The 27,345-nt window shown below is 42.1% G+C and overlaps 1 protein-coding gene across 2 annotated transcripts; it reads left to right on the top strand.

Annotated features, from left to right (window-relative positions):
* Positions 1-43: 43 nt before the first annotated feature.
* LOC134637550 (neuronal tyrosine-phosphorylated phosphoinositide-3-kinase adapter 1) lies at positions 44-26,901 on the top strand. 2 transcript variants are annotated; one of them, XM_063488003.1, is made up of 7 exons: positions 44-83; positions 14,751-14,988; positions 21,657-22,027; positions 22,110-23,900; positions 23,995-24,237; positions 24,704-24,810; positions 25,418-26,901. In XM_063488003.1, exons 2-7 carry the CDS (start codon positions 14,801-14,803, stop codon positions 25,859-25,861), a joined length of 3,144 nt encoding a protein of 1,047 aa, XP_063344073.1. In that variant the 5' UTR covers positions 44-83; positions 14,751-14,800; the 3' UTR covers positions 25,862-26,901. The 2 variants fall into 2 exon arrangements, with proteins under 2 accessions (XP_063344073.1, XP_063344072.1); XM_063488002.1 differs by lacking the exon at positions 44-83 and adding an exon at positions 559-1,079.
* Positions 26,902-27,345: the final 444 nt, after the last annotated feature.

Genomic DNA, 27,345 nt, shown 5'->3' with positions numbered 1-27,345 from the left:
AGAAAGAAAGAAAGAAAAAAGAAAATGCCAGTGTTTGATCATATCACCGGGAAATATGAAAGAAAATAGATCTGCACTCAACAGTGGGTATTTTTACATTTAATATTATGATGTCCTCTAATATTCTTTGCTTTCACTGCATGGTCATCTGGAGGCAGTTAATACAAAATGTTAATATTCCTCTGACGGCTTAGCCTACTTTGTGGTACTCAGCGCGGGCTTTTTGGCGAGCTCATTTTATACTTAATAGTATTTTATCCTCCATTACATCACCGCGATCCTCCTACAATGTTTTTATATGGCAGGCTGACTTTGTTGTTGCACATCACAGCACTCTGGTGAAATAAAAGGGCTTTTTGTTGTTTGCATAAAAAGCCTTAAAAAAAAAAGTAAGGACATTTAATGAGTGTCCTGTTAATATGAGCAGTTTCTGTGGCTTTCACTTTCACTGAGAGATAAATAGCAGGATAACAGGAATCAGTTTTTCTCAAAACAACCACTGGGTTGCTCTCAGGAAGTACTGTATGAATATTAATATGAATGCAAATGCTCAGTGAGGATGCCCAGCGCTTGAACCAGCACAGCGCGCTGACATCTGCGCATTTTTTGTTTTGACGTTTTTTTTTCTTCTTTCTGTTCATCTCCGCATTTGAGAGCGTGTTTCTTTTGCGGATGATTTTGAAAGAAACACAGACACAAGGATGGTGTCGGCTGGGGAGCATTTTAACGTCGCATTGAATTGCATATTGGTTTTCAATAAGATCTCGCACCGGCCAGTCTACAGCGATCCTCGGTAGTACAGTGCGCCGTTTATCCCCCCAAAAATGGAAGACCTTTCACGTCAAGAAAAGGCGTCAGTCCGGTGATCGGCGTCTGAATATCTAATTTTTTATTTCCACGTCAATTGACACATCTGGGAAAGGATTCATTTCCCTTCCCTCCTGTTTACCAAGACAGCTGTGTCATCAACAACCGGCGTGGTTTTGTTGTTGTCTGATTTTTTTACGAGTCTGGGCAACTGGTTTAGGCGATCGGCACAGTCTACCTCTGCGCCAGCCGTAGACTCTACAGCTATCAAGGTAGGTATCACACCTTCATTTGTGTTTTGTTTTTGCTGCATAAATCACAAAATCGTTTAGCCCACGTAGACAGCTGTCGTGGTTATGGTCTGCCTTATTAGCAAAGGAAAACATGGTAAATTTCACCAGAGTGCACGGGTGACAGCGAGCCGCCGTGTGTTCACTAGCCAAATTGTTCAACCTTGAAGCCTCGCGGCTCGCGTCATTCAATGCGAGGCCCGTATTTTAGCCCCAAACGTAAAAGATCCGTGCAGATATCGCCACATCGCCACGCAGTAATAACCCACAGCTCGTGTACAGTCGTGACATGCCCGTATAAATATTTCACCAGAAAACAAGCCCGCATCAGCTGACTATTGATGCTGAAGCATGCACGGCGCTGTTAATCAAAAATATCTACAGATCAGCGGTGACAGGGGCGGCAGTGTTTGGAGTCTTAATCTGCATGGCCGTGATGGGAAACATCTGCATGTTTACGGATTATACGAGTCCGTAAATGCAGCACGGTTGTGTGTTTTTGTGTGTGCGTGTGTGCGTTCGTGCGCGCGTGCGTGTGTGAATGGGCGGTAATACTCTGATTGTGAGTATAGGGGTGACGTGTGTGTGTATGTGTGCGTTTGTTTGTGCGCATCCAGGTGAGGATGTGTTGGCGCGTCTTGGAGGTGCGGGAGAGAGAGAGAGGCAGGCGTCTGGATGGAGGGAGCCACATCACTAGATTTCTTTCTTTTTTCTTTTCTAAAGGGAAAGCCATCTGGTGATTAATACTCGATCAACTGCCGCAGTATTCTTCCTTAGATCCTCCATAAGACGATTCAAAAGCGTCGAGAAGTTGTGAATTGAACGCAAAATTAAGGCTAGTCAGCAATGTCTCCCCCCCTCAACCCATACCCCATACCCCACCCGCCTTCCGGGCGTGACAGCCTCTAAACAGCCTCTGAACAACACTCCCGCTGAGAGATTTCTTCGTCACACTCCACCCTAAAAAGAAGAAGAAGAAGGCAAGAAAACAAAAACCAAAAAACAACTTGTAATTAGACTGCTTCAAAATATTACAGATAGGAAGCTCGTGTTGGAAGAAAATGGAATATCCACATACAGTTTATTGTAGGTATAGTCTGCCTGCCACAAAACAAATAAAAGCATTTAAAAAGGACAAAGCAGTCCCAACATGAATAATAAAGGCCTCCACTTTGAATGTGCAATTAATGTAATCATTTGCCTTTAAAGATGCTGGACCAGCAAGACTGAATACTTCACTGCTTGAAACTGAGACTGACACTATTTACTAGCCAGTCCCAGTTGACCTTGGAGCTTAATAAGACCAAAATCTTCCTATACGTTCATTTAAATCTAGCTTAGGTTAACAGATGCACATAATCAGGGTCTGTTATGTGAGCATCTCTTGTGCAGTTTGGCTTAACCACTCCTAGCTACAGAGTGGATCGGGGTTGGGTGAGAGCAGCTGTGACTTTGGGGTCATTGAGTGCAGGCTATGAGCTACACATGCTGTGCAGTGTGTTTTGCATGCAGAAGAAAACTGGTGCTCAGACCACCTGTCACTGACTGCCGGGCTCACCTAGTGATCTCAAAATGTGATTGTCCCGAAATGTGATTAAAAACAGGAAGTGGCAGCTCTGCGTTGCGGGCGCAGTCATTTTATTGTGGTATTAAAAGCAGGAAGTGGTGGGAATTAAATAGAGTGGGTTTCATTTCATGCCCTTCAATCCCAGAGAGGTTTATCCCACTAAATTAATATTTAGAGCTTTTAAAAAATACATGAAATATAGCAAAAGACTTGAAGAAGAAATGAAATTGAGCGGAGGTTATTGTTGTTATTTACTAATGGAAATAATTAAAAAAAAGGAAGTCCCTAGTGTTTTTGATGAGGAAAGAAAGATTCTGACTGCATTTGAGCTTCTCTCCATCAAGAGGATGGAAATGCTGAGCTGCTCTAGCCCGCTGTGTGCATCATGTCTGATTTAAAAACGAATGAGAAATTACTGGATCCAGTGAGGATGAGGGATGGCCTATGCGTGGCCACAGAGGAGAGGGGACTAATAGGAAAGAAACACAGAGAGTGAGGGGACTGATGGATGAGAGACAGACTTGGCAGATGCTGACATTTTAAGCCCATTTCTCTGGTGGAGTAGATACCCGTGTCTAGATGAGCACTAATGGGGTTTTTTTCTTTTTAACTGAAGCACCAAAACAGATTGTTTCCCTAGAGTTTGAATATTAGCATGCTGTTAAAAGTAATACTATAGTCTAATGTGGGCAATGTTAGCATACAGTGCTATTTTTAAGGAAGAACATGAGACATATGGAATCAGAAATGACCACGATTGCCTCTGTTACAGACTGTGATCAATGTGAGTGACTGCAGACAGTTAAAAAAGCACATTTTGATCAACTCTTCCTCTTTATTTGGTGCATATTTAGTTTACATCTTTTCAGTGGGTTTCCCAGGTGAAGTCTGGCCACATTTGTACCTCTGTCGCTCATCTTCACTTCCCCCCGTATATGTTCAACAAATGTAATGCTTGCAAAAGTGATGAAAAACCAAAAGAATACTACAGCTGAACATCATTTTTTTTCTCAAATGGCAGCAACATATGATGTTGATCCATGTTTAATTCATTTTTTAAGGTAAGCTAGTGAAATAATGCTACACGTTCACGTGTTCCTGCTTCTCAAACAGGTAGATTTTCAGCTTCTGTTTGTAAAATCTAACAGTAAAATTATGGTTTACACACATTTTAAAAAACTTTTGGTCAAACTAAGATTTTTGCAGTGTTGTTATTGATTGTTACTGCCCATGCTCCTTTCTAAAATGACAGCATATCCTCTTTGTATTTTTACTGGCACTCCTGTGTCAGTTTATATCTGATGGGAATCTTTAACAAAGGGAGATTCAGATGCTTTGAGGAAAGTTTGTGATATTCTCTTGAGTCTTGTGTTGTGGATATGCTAGAGGAGAGCTGTGGGTTTAAAAGAAAAGTTGTTAAGGCTTTATATGCTTATAAATCAGGAATCTTTAAGGACGTATTTCTTTTTTGTCACATTGAAAAAAATCTGGTTTATAAATATATGACCCCTTGATGAGGCCGATATTCTGTTTTTGTGTCACATAAGTGACAATACAGCGATTATCAGTTGTTAATGTGGCGTCATTCTGGCCATAATGTCGGGCTGAGCTTGCTAAATAATGAGAACTCTAAGAGACCGATTAAAAAAATGTTCACAGCTGAAAGAGCAGAGGATATCCTGTGATAGGCCCTAGTAAGAATGTCTACACATCCCATAGGACACCACAAAAGGACCAGTCTGAGCCTTCTTTTTCTGCTAAGGTTTATTCCCCTTGTTTGTCCAAACTCAGACAGGAAGGTTAATGTTTTAAACTTGGAAAAAAGTCACAAAGTCAAAGCAATATTTTCATTTCCAGGTCCATATTTCTGCTCTTAGATCTGGATTCCCTTTAAGCTAGCTTTGTCCTGATTGGCTGCCCCTTTTAAACAGACAGTTCAGAACAGAAGGGGGTGGGACTTTTGTGCTTACAGCCAGAACCGTGTGCCTTAGATGGGATATCCCCTCTCTCTGACTTCTTGCAGAATAGAAAGTGTTTAGAGCTGTCTCAAGCCCGAGCTTATGCCTCACCGGGATAACAAACACCGACAGATGCTGATCTCATTATTTCAAACTTTGGCCATGTTTATAATGATTTCCCCCGATGTAAAAGTATATGTTTATAGAAAAGAAGGAAACACATAACAGGTCCACTTTAATCTAAAGCTGTATAAAAATTTAATAAAATCAAAATTTACCAGGTTTGCTGGTTCAGTTTTAAACCGGTATATCACCAGTGCCCGTCAAACCTTAACACTAAAGCCTTTGCTTGTAGATCAGACTCACTTTTTCATGTAGCTACTTTAAGCAGACACAGTGTATAGGAGTACATATAGGGCTAAAGGTAAAGGTCTCTAGCGGCTTCTTGATTAAAGGGCATGCCATTTACAAACCATGTCCTGGATACAAACCCAGACCTGAACATTGTTCGATGACTGCCCCCCTTTGTCTTCTGCTTTTCCTCCCTTTTTACTCCAAGACTACACAAAAATAAAAGAAGAACCCTAAATTGATTCTCATTAAGCTTCTTCTTCTTCATCTTCATCCCCCACTATGAATTCTTTCTTTTTTTCTCAATAGAGAAGACTGAAATACTGGCCACTCTTCTTTTCTGTGTTGCTCTAAATACAGGTTCTGAAAAGCAAAACAAAAACACAGCAAAATATAATAGAATAATAGGCAGACCCTGCACGCACTGAGGGAAGAGGTGGGGCTATTATTTTGCGCTACAAATGACTCCTCGTTGCTTTATCTGGGACGTCCCTCTGCGTCCACTTTGGTGGATGCTGTTGCTTTGTGAGAGCTCTTCACATTAAAAGCTCATAGACGTCTGTCCCTTGTCTGACCGGAGGATGACTGAATGTATATGGGCAAATTAACCACTGAAAATTTAAATTAAATGCCCTATTTAAATGCTTTCTTTCTGGATTGTGAGTATCTTAGAGCATCCGCTTTCACTGCAGTGTGTAGTCAAGAGTAATGATGTGTGGTAATGATTTCCTTGAGGCAACTCATCTTTGTTCATTTCCCCTCTGTTTTCTTCTCATTAAACCTTTCAAAGTCATTTGCATGGTACCATGCAAAATAAATAAAGTTAGAAGCCAGCAGTCACTCCTCTCTTGTTGGCACCAGGCTCAAGCCACGTTAATCACCAGCCTCCTGTGTGCATCTGTGTCTTTGCAGCATCATAAATAAATGCAAACAAAATGCAGATGTTTTCATCAAAACATAAGTTTACACATTTACACATTTTTATGAGCCATTCAAATCATTTTTTTCTTTTTTTTAAATAATTATTATTATTTGCCAAGAAGCTGTTAGCAAAGTCATTTCAGGGTCATTATGTTGGAACAGTAATTGGCAAAATCTGAAATTACAGGAGGGACACAATGCAGCTTTTCTTTTCTTTTTTTTGAAATTATACATGTTTAGGCATGCATAAATGGACCAAAGTGGTCCATAGTGTTATGTTAATGTCCCCGGTCTCATTAATGTTTTACATTTATGCTAAAGACCTTCAAGAGACCTTCATTAATGTTTGCTAAACGATTAGGAGGCAGAAACGTGTTAATCGGGGCAGTTGTGTGACGCAAACAATCAAAAGCGTATCATGTTCTGCAAATATTGCTCCTCCGCATGTCGCTGTATTGTGTGAGTGAGCGGGTCTCAAACTGATGGGGAGACATAATGGTCTTAGGAGTGTCTCACAGTGATAATTTATTGTCTATGACATTGCCAAAGGTCATCGTAAACCAGCAAAAACTGAGAGCACAGCAGTGTTTGAAACAGGCGATCGCACATTCAGAAATGTAAATTCTAATTGTAGTGTAACTTAAATATGCTTTTTAAATGTCAGAGCAATTTTGCCTTGTCCTGTTAAAAAAAGAGAAAAGACTGCAGCTGCTCAGCTAGTTGGCAGCAAAAGGAACTCCAGCTAATTGCACACAAAAATATGCTGGGGGGTCCCACAAGCAATATGAGTTGTTGGGATTGGGGAAGGGATTCTGAATCATGCAGGTTATTTTATCTTTGCCCCAATCTGGGCCGTTTTCTTTTGAGAAATAATTCATTTTTTAAAAGTCAGTATTTTAAACCCTGTAACGAGTTTAAACACTTGAGTATTTTAGTTCAAAATCCAGCTGGTACTCTTTCAGCTCGCCACATTTGCTCGCAGTTTTTTGCGCATTATTGCGCAAGAGCGCAAGATGTACAGCAGGTACATCAAAAGCGGACGTAGAGGATGTTAAACTGTCAAATGCTACACTCCTGTTTTTTGGACACGTATCTCACCATCATTTTGTTATAAGTGACATTTTTTTTTCCATCTGCTTTTTCTGGCCATGTGTCCAACGCGACCACAACGCGAGTAAGCAGGGGGCCTCCATCGGGCCCCCTGCAGTGTGTAATCTGCCATCACCTGCCATTTGCCCCAGTTATGGCCTTTTCATTTCATCACTGTCAGTACAGTGAGCAGCAGGAATGACAAGAATAGGAATTGCTCAAGTGAGACCCTCCTGCTGAAAGCCTGCCAATCATACCTGTATGGACGACACACCTGTACCTCTCTTTCATTTCAGTTTGCACGGCTTTGGAAAGCTCTCAGACATGCTTGACCTGATTCAACACCTTTAAAAAGTCCCTGTTGCGATTTTATTCACTTTATACAAAGACAGAAAAGAGCTGGCAGTTAAGTGTGTGTGTGTGTTTTTCTTTCTTTTCTTTTCTTTTCTTTTTTTACCAGCTATTAACATCATGTAAAGTTTGTCATGTCTTAATGTGTTACAAAACCCTCTTGTCATGAGTTACTGTCCTGCTCTTGAACACTATGGGGTGCATAACATGGTCCCTAAGAGATGTGATTTGTTTGTAATGAGATCAATGAGTGGGAGAGCTGTGTGTGTGTGGGCATGTGTGTGCTTATCCTGTACAGCCTACACTATCGGGGGATGTTGAGCACAAAGAGTAGGCTGATTCAAATGTTGGAAGACCACTTGTGGCCTACCTGGCTTTGCTAATCACACCAACGCTGCCGTTGCTTCATCTGTCAATCAAACGGAGGCCGGTCTGACACGCAGGTTGGTTTTTTTTTTCAGTATGACTAACTGGGGGAGAGTTCTGATGCTTTCTTGTGTGTGGCGATGTTTTGATTTGATTTTTGAATAGAGTTCACCTCGGTCCTCATGCTTGTTTTTTATTCTTCTGCAGCTATCTCTGGACATTGTTCTCTAGCCAGAGGCAAATTTTTTTTCTTTGTTTTTTTTTTTTTTTTGCTTGTTTGAATGCGTTAGCTCTGGGAAGATGTGAGTCAAGCCCATGAACTGCTGTGAGGCAAATCATATGTGTAGCTTTTAGTGATGTTCAGCTGATCCTTTTTTGCTTTGGGCTATTTGAGTTTGCTTAATTGTTGCTGAATAGTTTATAAGGTTTGTCATGTTTGGGGAAGGGACATCCACAGAGCTGCAGATTATTTTGGTTTTGCCTGTTATAAAATAGATAAAACATGCAAAGGGATATAATTTACTGAAAAACATGCCTTTCTACCTAACAGAGAAAGGCAAGATGCTCAAAACTGAGCATCTTGAGTTTTATCTACTTGGATATTTTCACGATAATTTTGTAAACTAGATATCTAAATATATGACTTTAAGCTGAAGAAACTAACAGGAAGACAATATTGCAGGGTAATCCACATCCGAAAATGAGTCAGATCTTGGGTAGAGAAGGATGCTGGCTCAGTGAAGCGTGTGCAGCTGCGGAGTGGAGCTCTTCCCCTCATGCACAAGTGGAAGCATTAAGGAGTTTTTTTTCTTCCCTCTTCCACAGTTCTTACTCTTGTCCCTGCGGCGCTATACCTCACAGTCTGGGTTTCAACAGCCAGATGAAAAGACAAACAAAACAGAGACTACATTTTTCTATATGATGTGAATTCCCTCAATTTTTTTGTTAATGCAATCTTCGAAAGCCAGACTAACTTAAAGGGACCCTGCTCGTTTTTCAAATTGTAGCACATCTAGTGGCAGCACTCGTCAGCGTCCACATGCCGCTGCCGGAGAAAAGTCTGCTCTGAATCTTATCTCTGCGGTATGAGTTGATATTCCCACAACCCTTTATGCATGTGATAGAACAACAAGCTGCAGACCGAAGGAAAATCTGCCCAGTGTTGTGTAAAGGCTTGCGAATGTGCAAGCTGTTAAGTGTTCATGTATGCTAAGTGCAGTGGGTCACCTTGGTTACTGCAGATTCCAGCAGAAGATGATGAAGGCAAGGGCAAGCTGAGGTGGGAGCTGGAGATTGGGAGGTCATTGGCTCGCTGCCTCTTTTTGACCAGAAAGACATCGTTTGCAGCGACATTATTTCCTTTTTTCTTGCAATTATTTTATTATTGACCAGCTGTGACTGGTCATGTTTTCTATCCACGATCCGTGTGTTGTTTGCTCTGACAATAGTGGATTTATTTCTTGGGAGAAAAGGTGCATACATTGAGCATCTCTGAACGTTTGTTGTGGCTCAGGGCTGTATCCTGAGGAATCAGGGAGCGCTTTTTGTGGGATATTTTTGGTAGCGCTCCATGAAAGATTTAGTGGTCACTCGGTTTGAACAACGCTGAGGAGGAGAACCCAAAGTGTGCGAAGTGCCCGTTCACATACTTTTAAGTGAGTGTACATGTGTCTTCTGTGTGTTTAATGTTTTGAAGCAATGACTTTGTCATTAAGGGTTTTGGAGGGTTTTTTGTTTTTTTACATCCCAGTTTTTCCTGATAGCTGCTTTGCAATTCTTTCATGCCCAAAACATGAGAAAGACATCTGAAACGTTTCTCTATCTCTTATGCACCAGCCTTCCATCCTTGTCCTGAAATGATACATCTTCCTCCTCCTCCTCCACCACCTCCTCCTCCTGTCCATTCTCATCATCCAGAGGCATCTCACTGCACAGTGCAATATTGTAGAGAATTTAGCACACAACAGCAATGCACGAAGAGAAGCTGAAGGCACGCTTGAGCCCCTGTAACCCTCAGATGAAAGAAGTGACTGTGGTTTGAGAGAATTCTTCCCATCACACACACACCGCACACAAACGTAAATTTGTGAGTCACACAATGCACAGGCTCACACATTCACAGGTTTTACTTTAAGTGATTGTTTTGGTTTGAGGAAGGGTTACATTGATTTGTTTGTGTGCACGAGCCCACAAAGCAATAGGTGTCAATTGGAGTGTTTTCTGGCCTGCAGGTTAGCTGGCCAGAGTGTAAAGGGTCTTTGATTTTAAAGGCAGAAATATCTTTAAGTGTTTAAGAGCCGAAGTCAGGTCCTACACAGCGGGTGGTTGACTGAACCTGACATTAAACAAGTTTAACCCCGATTCTGGAGAAATAACACGTGCAAAGTATTTCTTGAGCTGATCATGAATCATTTATCAGTGCTCCAAATGGACATCTTCTCCTTCTGATCCCAAAACAGGCATCGCAGAATTTATGAATGTGACATTGTTCCCGCGTTCAGATGCGTTAAAGGTGGACAGCTTGTCATAAATTATTAAATGATTTGACTCACCAAATGTTTAGGACAGCATTTCCCACTGCAAGTTCAGTTTCTGTAAACAGAAAGCGTGAGAAAAATCTGGCCATTAATATATTTGCAAGCATGTTTGTACTTGCAAAAAGGCAACTTTTCGACAACTGACCAGTCCTCGTCACTCTGCCACGCACCGTCTCTGCGTCGCGTTAACTTTTTATATTTTTCTGCTGAGATTAACCAAATTTAACAAAATATTTTGAGGGTTCTTTCATGGGAAGATCCAAAAACCTGCTAAAAAACCTTGCTATATTAGACCAGCACAAAGACTGGAAGTGGGAAAACAGCAAGCCTTACTATGCTAAAAAAAAATGCCTGCCAGCACCTCTAAACACACTATATAAATAAATGTGATATAGTGTGTTAATTAGTGATCTTCAGAGGAAGTGGCTGGGGAATTTTGTTATCTTTGGACACAGCTCAGGCTTGCTTTCCCCCCCACTTTCTGTCTTTTGAGATCCGATAACCAAAGTAAACTGGCTTGTGGCTTTACCTTGCAGACATCAGATTTGTATTTATCATCTCATCTGACTCTCTAAGCATTTTATAGTGCTCTAAAAATATGTGCAACGATATGATTTGGTGGAGTAATTTGTTAAATCCCTTTTACCCTGCTTTGCAGGGAGTTTATAAAAATTGCTTAAACTTATAATAACCTTTAAATGATCATGTAGTAGTCTTTTTCCCCCCATAATAATGTATTTAGTGCCCTAGTGCTATGCTGAAGCTCTCGTGTCATGCTGTAATATGTTTACTATAAATGAGTATTTCATTCGATTGTTAAAAAGCAGCTCTTCACCAGATGTTACCTTGTTAAGGAAAGTGCTCAACACAGGTCATCATTTACATTTGACATTAAATGAGCCTTGACTCTATCAGATTTAGATTTCCTATTCTCAGCCCTGCATAATAAGAAACTGAATAGACTTCTGTGCCTGGAGTTAAGTATTTCAGACTGAAGCAAATCATAGACATAAAAACAGCTCATATAAACTGCTGATATGGTTTGGGCTGAAAGAAGTAATGAGCTGTTTCACCCAATAATGTGTATCCAGCCAATGTGAAAGTTGGCGTTTAACTGTAAAAACATTTGTGATGGCTATCTGAGAAGAAGGAGGTGGATTTCACATCCCTCCTACTTTGGTGTTTAATTCTTTACAGTATTTAGTATATCAGCTGGTATGTATATTCTCACCTTAAGTATTTTTTATTAATCTTTGTCTCACTGAAAAAGAAAATGGTTCAAATCTGGCTTTATAGGATTTAAAATACTAAGCGTTATCATTTGAGTGTATTTGCCTGGATTAATATTAGCCCCTGTGTAGCTCAGTACAGATACTACTAAGATACATACTGTGCTATTTAAGAAACATGTGATATTTATTGATCCTGAGAGAGTCGGGTACAAATGAAGCTGCAGTGAAGTTTAACCCTGGGATCATCCTGTATGATGAGGCTGACGTCCTGCTTTGTGAATATTCAGCGGCTAAGGAAGAGATGCTGACAGTGTTGCTAGGAGACCACACACAGCGACTAGTGTGAGAGGCTTGATTTCACCTCCCTCCCCCATTCTTGTAGTCTGGCTGCCTTTCACTGTTTTTTTTTTCTATCCTCTCTCCCTTGCACTTGCCTCCATTTGCACATTCCCTCTGCTCCCATGCTCCCTGTCTCTAGCTTCTCCTCCGTCAGTCTGTCTGGGCAGTACGTTTTCCGCCTAATCATATTCGTCTTCTTCCCCGTGTTGCTATATCAGTGATTCTCTATTTTGTTGGCTTCCCCCATTTTTCACCATGCCCCCTCCTCTCTCTCTCTCCCTTTCCCGCTGCCTCTGTCTCTCCTCCTCTCCTAGCTGTGTGTGTTTCAGGCTGCTCATTCTTCCACTGAACGTTTTGCTCCATCCTCATGCACTGCTTCCTCACCGCCTCTCTCTTCTTCTCCTCCTCTCCTCTGTTTGTTTCTCAGGCTGTGCTGTCCAGCTCAGGTGCTGAGATACCATACAGATGTGGGCTGAAATGACTTTGGTATTCAGGAGAGACCAAACAAAGTGAAGGATATGTATAGCGCACTGTTTCCTAAATATCTGATAAAGTGAGCCAAAAATATGGTGTTGAGAAAATCCTGATCCCCCCCCCCCCGGTTTCCTTACCTATTGTCACAGATTGATTATTGAATTATTTGCTGCAACATGTTAGCAACATGTTAACTATCCAGCCTCTGCAAACGCAAACATAAGTGTTTTGTAGAAATTTTGCCCTTTTATCGAGGCCACGCCAGTGTGATGATGTGTCCGTCCACTCTGCAGTCTTGCTGTCTCCCTAACAGCGAGGTAAAGCAACACTGCTGGACCGCTTGCTGAGGTGGAGACTGGAGGGCAGAGGGCTGCAGCACAAAGCCTTCCAGTGCTGTGAATCCAGTAGCAGCTATAGAAGGAAAGGTTTTAGAAATGAGATACCACAAAATGTACACCCAGAGTGAATCCCCTGACTGCATAATGTTTCACTCATAACTTTTGTTACGCTCATAAATCACACTGTAAATGTTTTACATTGTCATATTTTACATAGGTGATTATGATGTGCCTCGATAAATTCCCGTTTCTCTATAGTAGTCATATTGGCGGAGCTTTTTCAGTTACTGCTATACACATACACACATAGAGGGTGTTTGAAGGGTGTTATGGGGGCCTTGAATATGTGTGTGTGTGAGTATGTGTGTGTGATGTTTGCTTATGTGCATGAATGAGTAGTTTGCAGCGTTGCATGCAGATTGAGTTACGTGAATCATGGCTCCATCTGCCTCCTGGTTTTAATGAGGAATTCAAGCGACTCCTGACCCTACAGATGCTCCTGAAACAACTTCCTAAACGCTCTCAGTTTATTTGGGTTAGAAAGTGACTCTGGGGATTAATAACAGGCACCCTATATGAGCGTATTGCATGCTTTATGTGGCTTGTAAAAACAATATTTTGCAGCCTGGTCTGATGACACAAACCTGCCTGTAGATATATAAGATGCTGGACTCTCGGTTCTTTTAGCTTGGCTAATTGTACACCAACCCACAGGGTGTAATGTGACAATTGCGGGGCTGCCTACTCAGCTGCCAGATCCTAGAAACCAAAATCAAAGCTCCAATTATAACAAAAGCCCAACCTACAGTCACAGCTCCCTAACCTAATTAACATTGAGTCAGCAAACACGGCAGCAGCAGTGGTCGAGGTTGTGGTCAGAGCTGTGGGGTACAAGAATAGCAGTAGCCACGCTGACACACTGGATGACACACTGGGCTGTGACAAAAGAATCACACACAGGTACACAGATCAACATGCCACCTGGCCCAGGTGACAGCGCCTGCTGCTCTCGCTGTGTGCTTTTTCTCTTTATAGTAAGACATAGCTGAGCTACTGCACTGGCAGTGAAAATGGTGTGCAGACGATGGTAAACTGCTTAAGTTATCGAAAATATCTACAGAATTAGGAAAACAACAGCACAGCTGGAAAGTGTCAATATATACGTTTTGATGTATTTTCATGCTGTGTGAAGCATCATAGGACCTTAATTGTAAATCAGGTCTCATTAAACTGGATTCGCATGTGTTCCACCACATTTGATTCATATTGCTTGTTTCCCCCCGTTTTCTGCTTTGTGAGAATATCTGATAATGCGGACCATTAAAATTACTCACCAGCTACACTGCAAACAAGCTTAGCTTAATAATGCATGTCATGTAAAGTGGCTGATTCAATTTAGTTCCCCAGCAAAGCCGTTTAACTCATGCTGATGCCAGGGGCACCGACGATACCACTTGAGTGTCCACCATCAAAACACATTCTATTTCTATTTATGGTGGAAAAACACTAGCATCGTGCATCAGCTGACATCTGCTCTTTTCTTAGCCAATTGCGCTGCACACTCACGTTCTCCAACATGAAAACACTGTTGGACTCCCAGATATCTGCCCCACAACAAGCCTGACTTCACATGGAGGGAGCGTGAGGAGGAAGCTGTGCATGCACTACATATGACAAACTGCATTACTTTCTGGCTAGTAGACAGGCTTAGATAGGCCATCCCAGGGCCTGCAGCCAAAGATGCTCTGCAGCTGATTTACCATGCTTACTCAAATATTCATAACTGGATAATGAAAGTATAAATAGTTTTCATGTGATACACTAGAGGCAGGGGTAAACAAAGCTGCAACCTCCATCATCATCATCATCATGCATCACCGTGTCTTCGCTATGACGGCTGCCAGGTAGAGTAATGGGAAGGATTGTTCACTATGACACAGTGAGCGTGATAAGCAATGACTCCCTTACAACTTTTGCCAGTAATTTGGAGTTGATTATTTATGTTGCCGCATGAACAAAGTAATCACTGTCAATCTTGTCATCTGCATGCAAGCTGGAAAGTTATTAAACTTGTTTTTTTTTTGGTTTTTTTTAAATGATTAATGAGCTCCTGTTTTCTCTTGTCTAAAGGAGGGCTGCCTGTGACATACATTGCCATCCCCTGAGTCCTCTTCTATACCATGAGCTCTGGCTCTGCCCAGGATGTGGCAGTCGAGCATTTCCTGCGTGACATAGAGAGGCGAAGCAAGCGGCTACACTGCGCTGTGATAGGCTGCGAGGAGGAGCGATCCCACAGCGACATGAACCTGCTGTATCGTAAGAGCCGGTTGGACTGGAGGCAGAGAGACCAAGAGGGAAGTAAAAAGAGGTGAGTGGATTACAATAGGGTTCAGTTCAGTGGAAATATAAGCCTCTTAGCCAGTGTGAACGAGTTTAATTTTTAAAATCTTAATTCCAGGCACTGTTCGTGAAGTCAGAAGGGTTCACCTGGAAGTGAATCTCATAGATTTGCATAGCGGCAGGTCATGATGAAGTTAATACGGTCTTTAGATGAGATAAATTAGTAGAGCTGAATTGCACGAGGCAAAAACGGGCCAAAAACACAGATAGAAATGAGAAAACTGAGTTATTGCGTAATTTCTGAATGCATACACTACAGTGTTATAGTACATGGATACGAAATCAAATGGTTTCTGGCAGTAACATGTTACATAAATCTGGGCCATTCACTCTTTCACTGTTTTTTTAAGAAGCAAGTGTGAGGATTTATAGGTTGACTAATGTACATTTCACGCACACGCCCCCTTCAAATTCTGCAGGCCTGCAGCTTTTCAGAAGCAAAAGAGTAAACAAGGAATAAAGAAAAAAGATTTTAGAAAAAATTAATAAATTTAAATTAGTGCTTTTTCTTAAGTACATAATTCTGCACATGGACGTCATGTTAAAGATGGACACATTCACCGTGATGTCACCAATTAAATCTGAAGCCCCAGGTAGAGCATTTTGGCTAATCTGACAGAGAAACCAGTAACGCTGGTTACTGACTGGCACTTGTTGCTTTTTTTTCTCTTTTTTTTTACACTGAATTAAAAAATGAGTTACAAAATTGACAGATAGAATAGAAAAAGCTATGTTTTCTTTGAATGTTTGATTTAAAATATGGTTTTAAATCAACTATTGAGACCACAAATTCACAGGCTTCCCATTGCCTTTAACCCAGTCACAGTTCTTTTTGTAAACAGAGCACTGAATGCCTGCTGGCTATAAGAAAGAATACAAGTTTAACTCTTTATCCTACTAGGAATAACCCTTAAAGCTCTTTTCTGAACGGAGAGGATTCTGTCATATTTCAGGCCTGCTTACAGAACAAAATGAATCAGACATTAGTGAGGGCATCAAATGTTGTCTTTATGGCGGGTAAGCGTTAAGGCACTTTTGTGTTGGTTTCATGATTGAGACGTGCAGGATAGGTAGATCTTTTATTTTCAGACTATGAGGTTACTGAATACTTCTTCTGCAGCTGCTTGATTTCACTGTAGCATTGAGGACTTGCTGCTAAACACTGTGCAGTGTGTGTTCAAGGCTATAATTTGTGCACCAGTAGAACACAGTTAGCTGCTGATGCATCACCTCCAGACTCTTTTTTTTTTTAAACAATCTTCCAGCAGAAAAGCAATCATAGTAAATCACAGCACAGAAGTGCGATGTCAACAATATTTAAACTTTAGTCCCACATAATTCTGTGATTTTTCAGCCCAGTATAATTTGTTTATTATTGCAGTAGTATCAGAATTAAGATCAGATTTGTATTTAGATACAAGAAGAGAGAAGAGAATCAAACCCCCAAACAAGCAAATTAATTCAAGCACTCATCAAAAGGGTCAAAACAGACCTAACGTCATCACACTCACATGACAGCATTGTGCTGAAAAGCCTGTGAGTGAGTGATCTTGTGTATCTGAGCATGTGGTTTGGGGGCAGAAGGAAGGATGTGCTGTTCAAATGTGAGTCACCTATAACTAACCGAATTCAGCACGGGGTTTGGGCTATTTGTGCTCGAGAGGAGAAGGAGAGCATCAAAGACAACAATTCAAGTTTGTTTAGATGTGCCGTCCACTGCTTTATGACTCACGGCGGTAATTGGAGGCCCTCGTGTTGGCAGCGGAGATCAACGCCATGGCAGCATCAAGCCAGTGAAGGTGTAGGGCAGCAAGTAGGACAACGGGACACGATGAGTGATGAAAGCAGAGCCGAGTGGGGCCAGAGGAGCAGAGGTGGAAGCGGGACATGACCGGTGATAATTACGAACAGGACAGGGTCAGGGATAAAACTGCACAGGGACAAAAGGGGTGAAAACCGAACGGACTTAAGGGAGGACAGCAACTGCAGACCTGGCTGGAGAGTGAAGGAGACGGAAAGAGTGGAGGGATAAAGGAAGCTGTGCACTGACAGACAGTTTAACATCCCGAGGCTCCCAGTAGAGAAATCACATGAAGCGCAGGAGGCTGTGGAGATGCAAATGGTAAATAGGTGAATTTTAATATGAGTTTTAAAAATAGAGACAGTTCCTTATGGCACAAGGCATGAACAATTCCCAGTCGTGACAACTGTAAATAGTTTTAATAAATCCTTGTGCTGACTTGGAAGTGTTAGTGGTCTGGTAGTGGTAAAGCCTGGCAACTCATAGGACGAGAGGTGGGGTACACACTGGACAGATTGACAGTTGTCGGTTAAAGATATTTAAAAGTTGCTCTGAATAGACAACTCATTCATTTCTCTCAAAAAAACACTTTGTTGTGTCTGTCAGCACGGCCTCATGATAGTAGAAAAACTTAAAAAACATAAAAGAAGAGGTGACTGTCTACAGTGACACGCACAGACAGAGACAGCTGTTGTCACCTTGTGGAAAATTCAAAGACTTTATTCACTATGTGGTTATTTAATGTCACGGAAGGAAGACATGTTTTATCCTTTAGTTGCTTTAGGGGCATTTAAAACTCTCACATGCTAGTAAGCAGCCCTGTAATAATATCATTAAGAGAATCAATACACAACGACTGCCTTTCATTGCTTTGGTTAAACCACAAGGCACTTTCACTTTTTGCATAATTTTCTTCTGGTGACAGAAGAAGAATCGGATCACTTTGAAACCACGCTGGTGACAACCCATAACTTAAGGCAATCAATTAAAGTGTCGCATACTGTGTCAGATATGTCACTGAGGTCCAACAGAATGAGGACAGACACACGCTTAGAGTTCAGCATTAACCCCTGACTTTAACGACAGACGACTTGACTGCTCTGATTTGCCTTCGAATCAGATTTGATGTTCTCAAAAATAACATTCTTCCAGGTCTAATTCAGGTGTTTAAACATAACCCGCTCTTAAACCTTGCCTCCAAATGAAAAGGTGAATTAGAAATAGGGCTGTAGCTGCTACAGGGGTAGGATGATATGAACTGGATTTCTTCAGCGAACGCTTTATCGCCACAGTTATCGAAGCTTTTGGGAATATCTTGCACTCTGAGAAGGAGATGGAGGTAGTATTCAAGAGTCTGTTCGTACATTAATCTACCAAAGGTGTGGTTCAAAGGGCGAAGCAGATGACATCACCTGCTTCTTCTTCTTCTATCTAGTGCTTGCTGGGATCAAGACATTAAATTTATCTGCTCGCAATCATACCATTAAGAAAAAGCAAGACAGAGGATGTTATTACAGCATAAAGATTGTTTATGGAAATTGTTTTGACCAATATTTCTGTTGGTCTCATATTCATGATAAAAAAAATCCCATTTGCACAGGAATCATATTGTGCCTTTAATTAACATGAGCTCGTTGTCCTGAAATGGCAAGCTTCATCTCATTCTCCAGTACAGATTTTCATTTAGTGAGGTTTAGAAGTGATGAAAGGCAGATTTTGTAACCTTTAGACAGAGTTCTCTCTAAGAGTTTCTCCCTCTTTATAGTAAGATAAGCTAACCAGCTGCTGGCTGTAGCTTCATTTCTAAAATGCAGATATGAAGGTGGTATTGATCTCATTTAGCCCCCGCGGATTTTGAGCTTAATGCGAAGCAGCAAGAAAGGTAAAGCAAATATAGAAGTGGGAGTCCTGATACTTTGTGAACCGCTGAGTCTGGTCTCGTTTTGAAGCTGTTGGAAGCTCCTTCCTTTAGATGGAAATAAGAAAAAAAAAACCGCACACTTCAGTCAAAAAGAGCAGCTCAGCCTCTGTTCTGGGCTTAATTTGGCCCTGTTGTATCTGTGTCGATTGTGAAGAGTCACTAGCATGTCTCCGCAGGCATTCAAGGGGATAAAGATACATGTACAATGCACTCTGTTCCTCTAACACACTTATATAAACACACACTGCCTCACACATGAAGAAGGAAAACAGAACCCTATTTTTTCTCTACGAGCAGCCTCATTGCATTTTCTGCTGCTTGAAATGTTGAATGCAAATCGAAAGCCCCATTTGTCTCCTGTGCTTCACAGGGATTGCAACTGAACTAAAAGAAAGCGCTGCAAGGCCCATAGTTATATGTCACAATTAACTACTAGGTTGAATAATTTACAGTACTGTGCAAAAGTCTCAAGTGCACCCCCTCCCACACACACAGTTCCTTATGTTTTACTTCCAAGGAGCCAGAATTTCTTGTCATTTTGTTATTTCTTTAAGTGGTCTTGACCAATAGTTCTCCTGACTTTCTGACGGTCTTCCGAAGTTGTTTTTTGGACATTTTCTCCCTCGGTTTTTCTGTCCATTCCTTGTACCTGACCATTTTCAGAGGAATGTTTCCATTTGTCTTTTTTAAGCATGGACCTGTGAATCATTCAAGTATAAAAAGCTACCTAACCTAAGACATAAACCAAAGATTTGTCTGCACATGACATACAACTGTGGAATGAACCTATTTTAAATTGGGTCTTTAGGCAGTTTGTTACTACCAGCCTGTTGCAGAAACACATAGCTTGTTCCCATTTCTTTAGCTGAATGTGTGAAAAATGTCAAATATAACACAGTTAGGCTTAAAATAGCATTTTTTTGCACCACAAGATGTTTCCCGAAGAGTTAATCACTGAAAGCCTGGCACATCTTGGCATGGTGTGGTAAAAAACATGGTATGTTTTTGAGGAAACTAGACAAGTGGATGACAAAAGAAGAAGTGGCAGACCTGAAAATCCTCTATGGCACTTAGTATTTGAAAGTCATGTCTCTAAAAAATAGAACAAATCCAGCAAAGACCTGACACAGCACCTGAGAGATACAGTACATCTGGCCCTTCAGTGGATCCATCTACTGTTCACTGAAACTGTTCACTGAAACAATCTGGAGTGGTCTCCGTGGAATGGTGGCTGTCAAGAAGCAATTTTTAAAGAAAAGGAAACAGGAAACAAGGAAAAAAGGCTGAGATATTGGACACACGACTGAAATTGTGTGTCAAGTGACTGAAATATTGCATATTGGATATGCATTCATATTTAGTCATTTTTGGTTCAAATTATTTTTAATATGTACAGAGTTGGTCAGGAGAGAGTTAAAATAGTGAGATTCTACAGTCATTTGTAAAACATAGTGGAAGCACTGTCTTGGTTTGGAGCTGCCAGTGGTGTTGGAGATGCAGTCAAAAGATCCATGTTGATGCAGATTGAGATTCACCATACAATGCGTTCTGGAAAGCATCTGATTACAAGGAGCTTAATTTTTCGGTATGAGAGTAATAATAAATTGCCAGTGCAATAAAAGCACATCTGAAAGAAAAAAACACACAGTGGCACACAATCAGTCTTGGATTATCCTTCACAGAGCTGGACCTCTACACTATTGAAGCAGTGTGGGAACAATTGGTGGGATCAAAACAAAGGGCAGCCAACATCCAAAAAGAGCTTTGAATGTCCTACGAGAAGCCTGGAGAACTATTCTCGTAGACTACTTGAAGAAATGTCAAGAAAGCTTTTGCCTATTTACATTTTACGTAGCAAAATATAGAGGAATGAGAGGTGCAACATCTGGTGATCTCAGACATTTAGACAAAATATGAATATAACCTTCTAAATATGCTCGTTTTTTTTGTGTGTGTGTTTTTTCTTCTGTGACATTAGACACACAAAATTCTATCACACGTGTGAATGTTTTTTCCTAGTGTCAGTGCTGTGGTTTTGCTCATGATGTTATTGACTAAAGCAAATAAATTTACTTCGATCACAGTTGGCCAAAGACTTATCTCGTGTTTCTCTGAAGAAGAAGATGACTGAGATAGCTTTGCTTTTTACAATGTAACTAGTGTTTTGTGTGAAGATGTGCTCTTCAGGCTCGATCACAGACTGCTGAAAAACACTTGAATCCTGTTGTGCTAACTATATAAGAGACATATTCTGTGTTTTTTTTTTTTTTTACATGCCCTGCAAATATGTAAGTTACCCCAAAGAAAAAATGCTATTCCAACTACTGCCCACTTTAGTGAAATGCTGCTGTATTCTGTCAGACTTTGTTTTCTTTGTCAGTTTCATTTTTTTTGCTGCAGTAGCTTCTGTCATTGATGATTTCAAAGAGCAAGTATCAAACACCAGAAAATCACAACTGTTCCCATGGTAACAGATGAAATGCTTCTAGTGATCCTGAGAGCAGAAAACAGATGTAGGTTGAATATATAAACATATTTAAAAAAAAAAAGAGAGAGAGAGATGAGTGAAAAAAAAATTAAGGGAATTCCAGTAGCAGAGTGCACACGAGTACCTTGCTTATGACAAGGCAATTGGTTTCTAATTGAATGTGTCTGAAGGGTAAGCACACATTGAGGAATACAGATGTGAATGCAGAAAGGTAAAGGAGCCTCCAGGGTGTTTTTCTCAGCAGCAGACGCCCTGCAGGCATTTCTTTATTGCAAAGACGATGTCTGTAGACCAAAGAGAGAGTGAGGAAAAGGGGAGGTCAGTATAAGGAGTATTACATGACTGTTTTACACCTCTCTATGATTTCTTCATGCTACAGTATTTTTCCTCTATTAACACTTTCTTGACCCGGTTCCTTGATTCCAGCTCCACGCAAAATGACCCCTCAGCTACTGTTGGCAAAGTTAGAGACCTAGCTTCTTTCCGACGGCACTTCCGAATGGGTTTCATGACCATGCCTGCCTCCCAGGACCTGTCCCCTCACTCCTGTGCCTCTGCCATGGCGCCGCGCTCACAGTCCTGCCACGCTGTCGGAGCCGGAGATACAAGTCTAGAGAATGGAGATTACTCAGACACCCAATCTCAACACGGCGGCCGCTGCCCTCCAGCCAAACCCAAACGCCACCCCAGTACTCGCCTGAGCTCCTCGTCTGCTGACAGCAGAGGACCTCCTCCTGAGACACCACCTCCGCCTCCACCCACTCACTCCCAGGCAAAACACTCAGATAAGAAGAATGGTAGGAAATGTGTTTTCAGGTGCATATTTTACAGAGAAAATTATGTTTTCTTCTGAAATTGCTTTTTTTTTGTCCCCTGCAGCCATGAAGAAGTCTGACTCTGGAGAGATTGGAGCAAAGAAGGTGCCTCCTTTAAAGCCCAAAAGAAGTCCCAGCACCCAGCTTTCCTTTGACCCTCTTCCTCCACGTGTGCCTCCTTCTGCCACATCAATGCCCTTTCAGGCATCAGACTCTCAGATTCAGACAGGAGATGGGGATGATGAGCCAGTCTATATTGAAATGGTGGGCCAAGTGTTCACCAGAGACAGTCAGACGGCCACACCCCACCCTGTAACCCCTGTGGCCACAACACCGGACTCTGACTCAGACCAGAGTGAGGCAATCTATGAGGAGATGAAATACCCAATGCAGGAGGACAGGGAGTCCCACAGACACCTCCCTCCCAAACATGAGAAACTGAAAACCTCTAAACACTTTCATGTGACACCTTCTGCCAGCAGCTCCTCTTCGCTGCCACGCCCATCTTCTTCTTCCCCTTCCTATTCCAAACCTAAAGCTACTGTATCAATCTCCCATTCATCTCCTCTGCCTGCCTCTGCATCCTCCACCCCAGTGCCCCAGGTCCTCTCTGCCAGCCCCCACACACCACGAGCTCCTACACCCTATCTGCTGCAAGGGAATAAATCGGAGCAAGAATCAAACACAAAGATCCCGGCGCCTTTCCCCAATCTTCTACAGCACCGGCCCCCGCTACTCGCCTTCCCTCAGCCTGCAGCAGCCTCCAGCGGGGTCGGGGTGCAGAACAAGTCATCTGCTTCCACTAAAATGGGAACTCAGACATCAAGCGCAACAACGCAAGCGAGCACCTCTTCCTCGGCCTCTTCTAATATTCCTGTATCCCTGTCGGGCTCCAAGGAATCATCAGGAGGCAGTGCAGCGCAGCAGGACAAGCACAGCAGAGACACCCAGTTAGGCCCAGCTCCTGGACTGAGAGCCAGGAGTCACTCCACGCCCCTGCCTCCTTCCTCTAAATCCACCTCCCCCTTTTCCCATCACCATCATCACCCTCACCATCGCCCCTCACACTACCATCACTATCGGAAGCCAGAAAGAGGAGATTCTCCTGCGCCGACCAAGAGCAGCTCCCAGGCTTCTAACCAGGCCACAGTCCAGACACAAACCTCAAGTACAGGCAAGGAGGGCAAGTCAGTTAGCTTCCTCCTGAAGTCTGACAAAGGTGAGAAGGATAAGGACAGGGAAAAGGACAGAGACAGGGACCGAGACAGAGAAAGGGATAGGGGTAGAGGAGACAGGGACAAGGAAAGAGAGAGAGACAAGGACAGAGATAGAGACAGGGATAGAGATAAGGAAAAGGACAGGGAAAGAGACAGAGACAGAGAAAGGGATCGTGATAGGGAAGGAGGTCCACACTCTTTACAGTTGGACATCACTACCAGCACGAGCAGCCAAACGCCTCAAAGCAGCACCAGCTCAACCCCCACGCCATTATCCTCATCCCAGCGTCCTCACTCTCGCCCACACCTCCGTTCTCACACGCCTCACGGCCTTCCAGCGTACAAGCCGCCCTCCTCGGACAGCCCCTTGCTATGGACCTACCCCTCCGGTGGCTTCAGGAGGCCCCCGGCTTATGAGAGCTTGAGAGGCAGCTCTCAGACACCATCTCTGCAGCAGCCCTCGAGTCTTACTGGTATTGGTGAAGGTGCGTTCAAGAGCAATGGAGGGTCTGCATCCCTTCAGTCTAAAGTTGGCTTTATGCCTTGGGACAGCAGTGCCAGTTTATCTGCCGATGACGGGTCTTACTGGCCTATGCAGAGGAAATTGTCCTTCAGTCACGGCAGCAGAGAGACAGAGAGTAAGTCAGAGGTTGTTTTAATTATTACAAAGTGCAAATGCCATTAAAAATAAGGTTCTTTCAATCCTGTATTCTTTTCCTTCCCCTCTTTCAGAGGATGAAGGGCGGGCATGGAACGGTAGTGCTGATGCCCTGTTAAGGACGGACAAGGAAGAGCTTGGAATAGGGTCTCGGGGAGGCCATTCAGGCATCCCAGTCCACTTCAGTGGGTCCACAAGCAGGGCTCTTGGACACAGTGAGTCACTGGCCGGTGTTGACAGCAGCCTAGGATTCAGAGCTCTGCCCAGGGTAGGGCTGCCTCTTCCCTGCCAGACCTTTCCTGCCTGTCGCAACGGAGGTAGGGAGACACCCTGTTTTTTTTTGTTTTTTTTAAAAAGCTTATATTTTAATTGAATTTAGTTATAAGGTCTAAACATTTAATATATTGTCATTTATATAATAGGTAAGCCCCTTATTAAAAGGATATTAACAATTGTGACCTGTCACATTTCTGGATTCGACTGCATCCTTTCTATGAAATTTTGCGTTAACTTTGTCTTGGAATGTGCGAACAAATAATCCTGTTTTTATCTTATTTTGGTACCATTCGAAAAGACAATAATTGCTGAATCAGGAATAAACACCAAAATAATTAATTTTTGGTAAGTAGACAGTAACTGTTTAGTACCTTAAATAATGAGCACCCTGTGTTTGTGTCGCAGATCAAAAGTCTAGCCACATAACATAGCTCTGTGTGCTGAAATGAAGTTCTATCCATCTGCTCCCATTACCAGGCACACAATGTAATGTTTGTTTCCTTACAGAAGTGGGGCGGCTGGGTCGCTCCTCCTCTGCTGCTGGAGTGAGACAGGTGGGTGGAGGAGATGTTCAGAGACAGAGCAGTCTACCAGCACGAGAAGCCCTGAATCAGGTGAATGCACTGTATTATATTCACCAAGCCTTACAACTACAGTTTCTTTTACCGTCATCCCAGGTAGATTTGAGAGTGAACATTAATATTGTTCTCATTATTACTTCCCCTACTGCTAGAGACACAGCTCCTGCAGATCTATTTTTAGCTGGTAGATATGCCCACTGAGCAGAATAAGGTTCTGGCCTGCCTCAAAAAAAAAAAAGAGAAAGGTATATGACGTAGGTTAGTACTCAATCAGTAAATCAGAGGCCTTTGCGGGTTAGAGAACATGCTGTACTCTGTTTTGAGAGGTGAACTGCAGTCTTCTAGCAGCACATTTCACCCGGTTTCTGGCTCCATAGCAAGTGCTGACGCAGTTTGAGTGTGCTGCAGAGACTGTCTGCATGTGTCTGGTTGACCCTCCCTCAAACTGTAATAGATGCAGCAGGACTGCATCCTGGTGGCTGTCTGCAGGAACTGCAGTTCTTTTTTTTCCTACATGTTAGGACTGGCTGTTACTGGTAACACCACTGCAGTAATCATGTAGGTTTATAAATGAAAATATTATCATATGATAAATGACTAGATGAAAGCACTAACTTGACTTTTAACCCTTTGCGTTCAGCTGCATAGTTTGGCCCAGCCTCAAGTACCCTGCAGTCCCAGCAGTCCCAGTGGTCCCGGTGTGTCACGGCAGCAGCAGCAGCAGCTTCAGCTACACCAGCAGCAGCTGCAGTTAAAGCAGCAGCTTCAGCAGCTTCAGCAACAGCACCACCTGCAGCTGCAGTTCCAACAGCTCGCCCAGTTGGCACAGGGACAACCTGTTGTCAGTGGGGTCACCACCCCATCCACATCGCAGACCCAGAGAGACGGCAAGTTGCTGGAAGTCATCGAGCGTAAGCGCTGCCTGTGCAAAGAAATCAAGGCACACAGGCGTCCTGACAAAAGCTTGTGCAAGCAGGACAGCATGCCCATCCTCCCTAGCTGGAGACGGACACCTGAACCTCGTAAGACTGGCACACCTCCCTGCCAGAGGCCACAAGCCGTTGTGTGGGACACGGCTATCTGACGTGGAAGTCAGGCCAGCGAGTACAGCACTAGAAGAGATGAGCTGAAGATGGCAGAATTATGAATGAGAGTAAAAATGGATATAGAAACTAGAAAATTCTTTAAATGGCTTTGGTGATGTAATTACCACCAGGGAATGGGAGACTATGGACCAAGAAGAAAACCCTTGATAGCATTTTTATTGTGTGATAAACTGATCCGTGAACAGTAACTGATGAAGGGTACTGGAGACTCTGAACCCATCTGGGGAAAAAAACAAACAAAAAAATACTGATCAAGAGGTGAAGAATAAGAAGTATTACAATCAAACTACATGAATTTCTTACAAATTGGATTTGTATCTGCTCTGTATTATGTAGTACACTATGTAAATGTGTTCTAATTGCCAATGTTTTTTGCCACAAAACACCAGTATTATTGCTACAAAAGGAAGACGCCAACTAACTAATAATTAGCGGGTTGTTTTCTGAAGTCGGTGTTGCCAAATTTCTTCCTGACTACTTGATACATAAATTGTGTATTTTCGCCAACAAGCAGGTGTCCAACACGCTTAAAAACTACTCTGTGGATGAGAAAAGGCAAGACTCATAGATAAGTTGCTGAAGTGTTTCTTGAAATTGTGAATGTATATGAGATGTCTTGGTATCAATAGATTGTCATTGTGGATGCAAATAATCATCACCGAGGAGTAAAAGCTACCTACTGTATCTGTTTGCATATTTGTAATGTAAATCTATTTAATTTCTCAACGTTTCTGCAATTTTATAGCAATATCCTCCCGACGCTGGAGCAACATAATTAAAACTTGTGTCAACTAGCCTACAATACATATCTAAGACTTGAAGAAGTCATATTTACTGTGTCATTCTCTGCATGTCATGATAGACATACAGTATTGTAAAAAAAACAAAACAACAAAAACAAACAAAAAAATCCCAACTAAAATAAAAAATTAGTGTAGAGATGATCATGGCAAACTTTTACATACAGCAAATCTTCACTATGATAACGTGTGGTTGTATAAAAAGCTGAATATGTTGTTTGGGGGGAGTGGGGGTGGGGGGGTCCTCATTAGGAAAAAATTAATAAATAAATAGGTGACAGATGGTACATGCTGTGCAGTCCAGCCAAATATAGATACAGATCAATGGTACAAAAAAAATTTCATCGCTCATGCTTATCCACAGTTGCACATTAGTGATTGTTCCACCACACCGAAAAACAGGCACTCAACACCCATCAACACAGACTGTGCAATATGGTGCAACTGATAAGACTGTGAGTATTGATCACCTCAAACAGAATGCTGGAACAATCTGCACAAAACATTGTATACGCTTAGGAAAAGTTAAACCCTAATGTACTGTAAATAGATATGTACAACTCTATTGAAAATGTAGCAATTATTTCCATTTTCATACTTGTAATCAATACATATTATGTAGCATATATTGTATAAACATAACTTTGTTCACTTGTTTTTTC

The sequence above is a fragment of the Pelmatolapia mariae genome, linkage group LG10_11 (assembly GCF_036321145.2).
Source record: "Pelmatolapia mariae isolate MD_Pm_ZW linkage group LG10_11, Pm_UMD_F_2, whole genome shotgun sequence".
NCBI lineage: Eukaryota > Metazoa > Chordata > Actinopteri > Cichliformes > Cichlidae > Pelmatolapia > Pelmatolapia mariae.
This window is presented reverse-complemented; position numbering and strand designations above follow the sequence as displayed.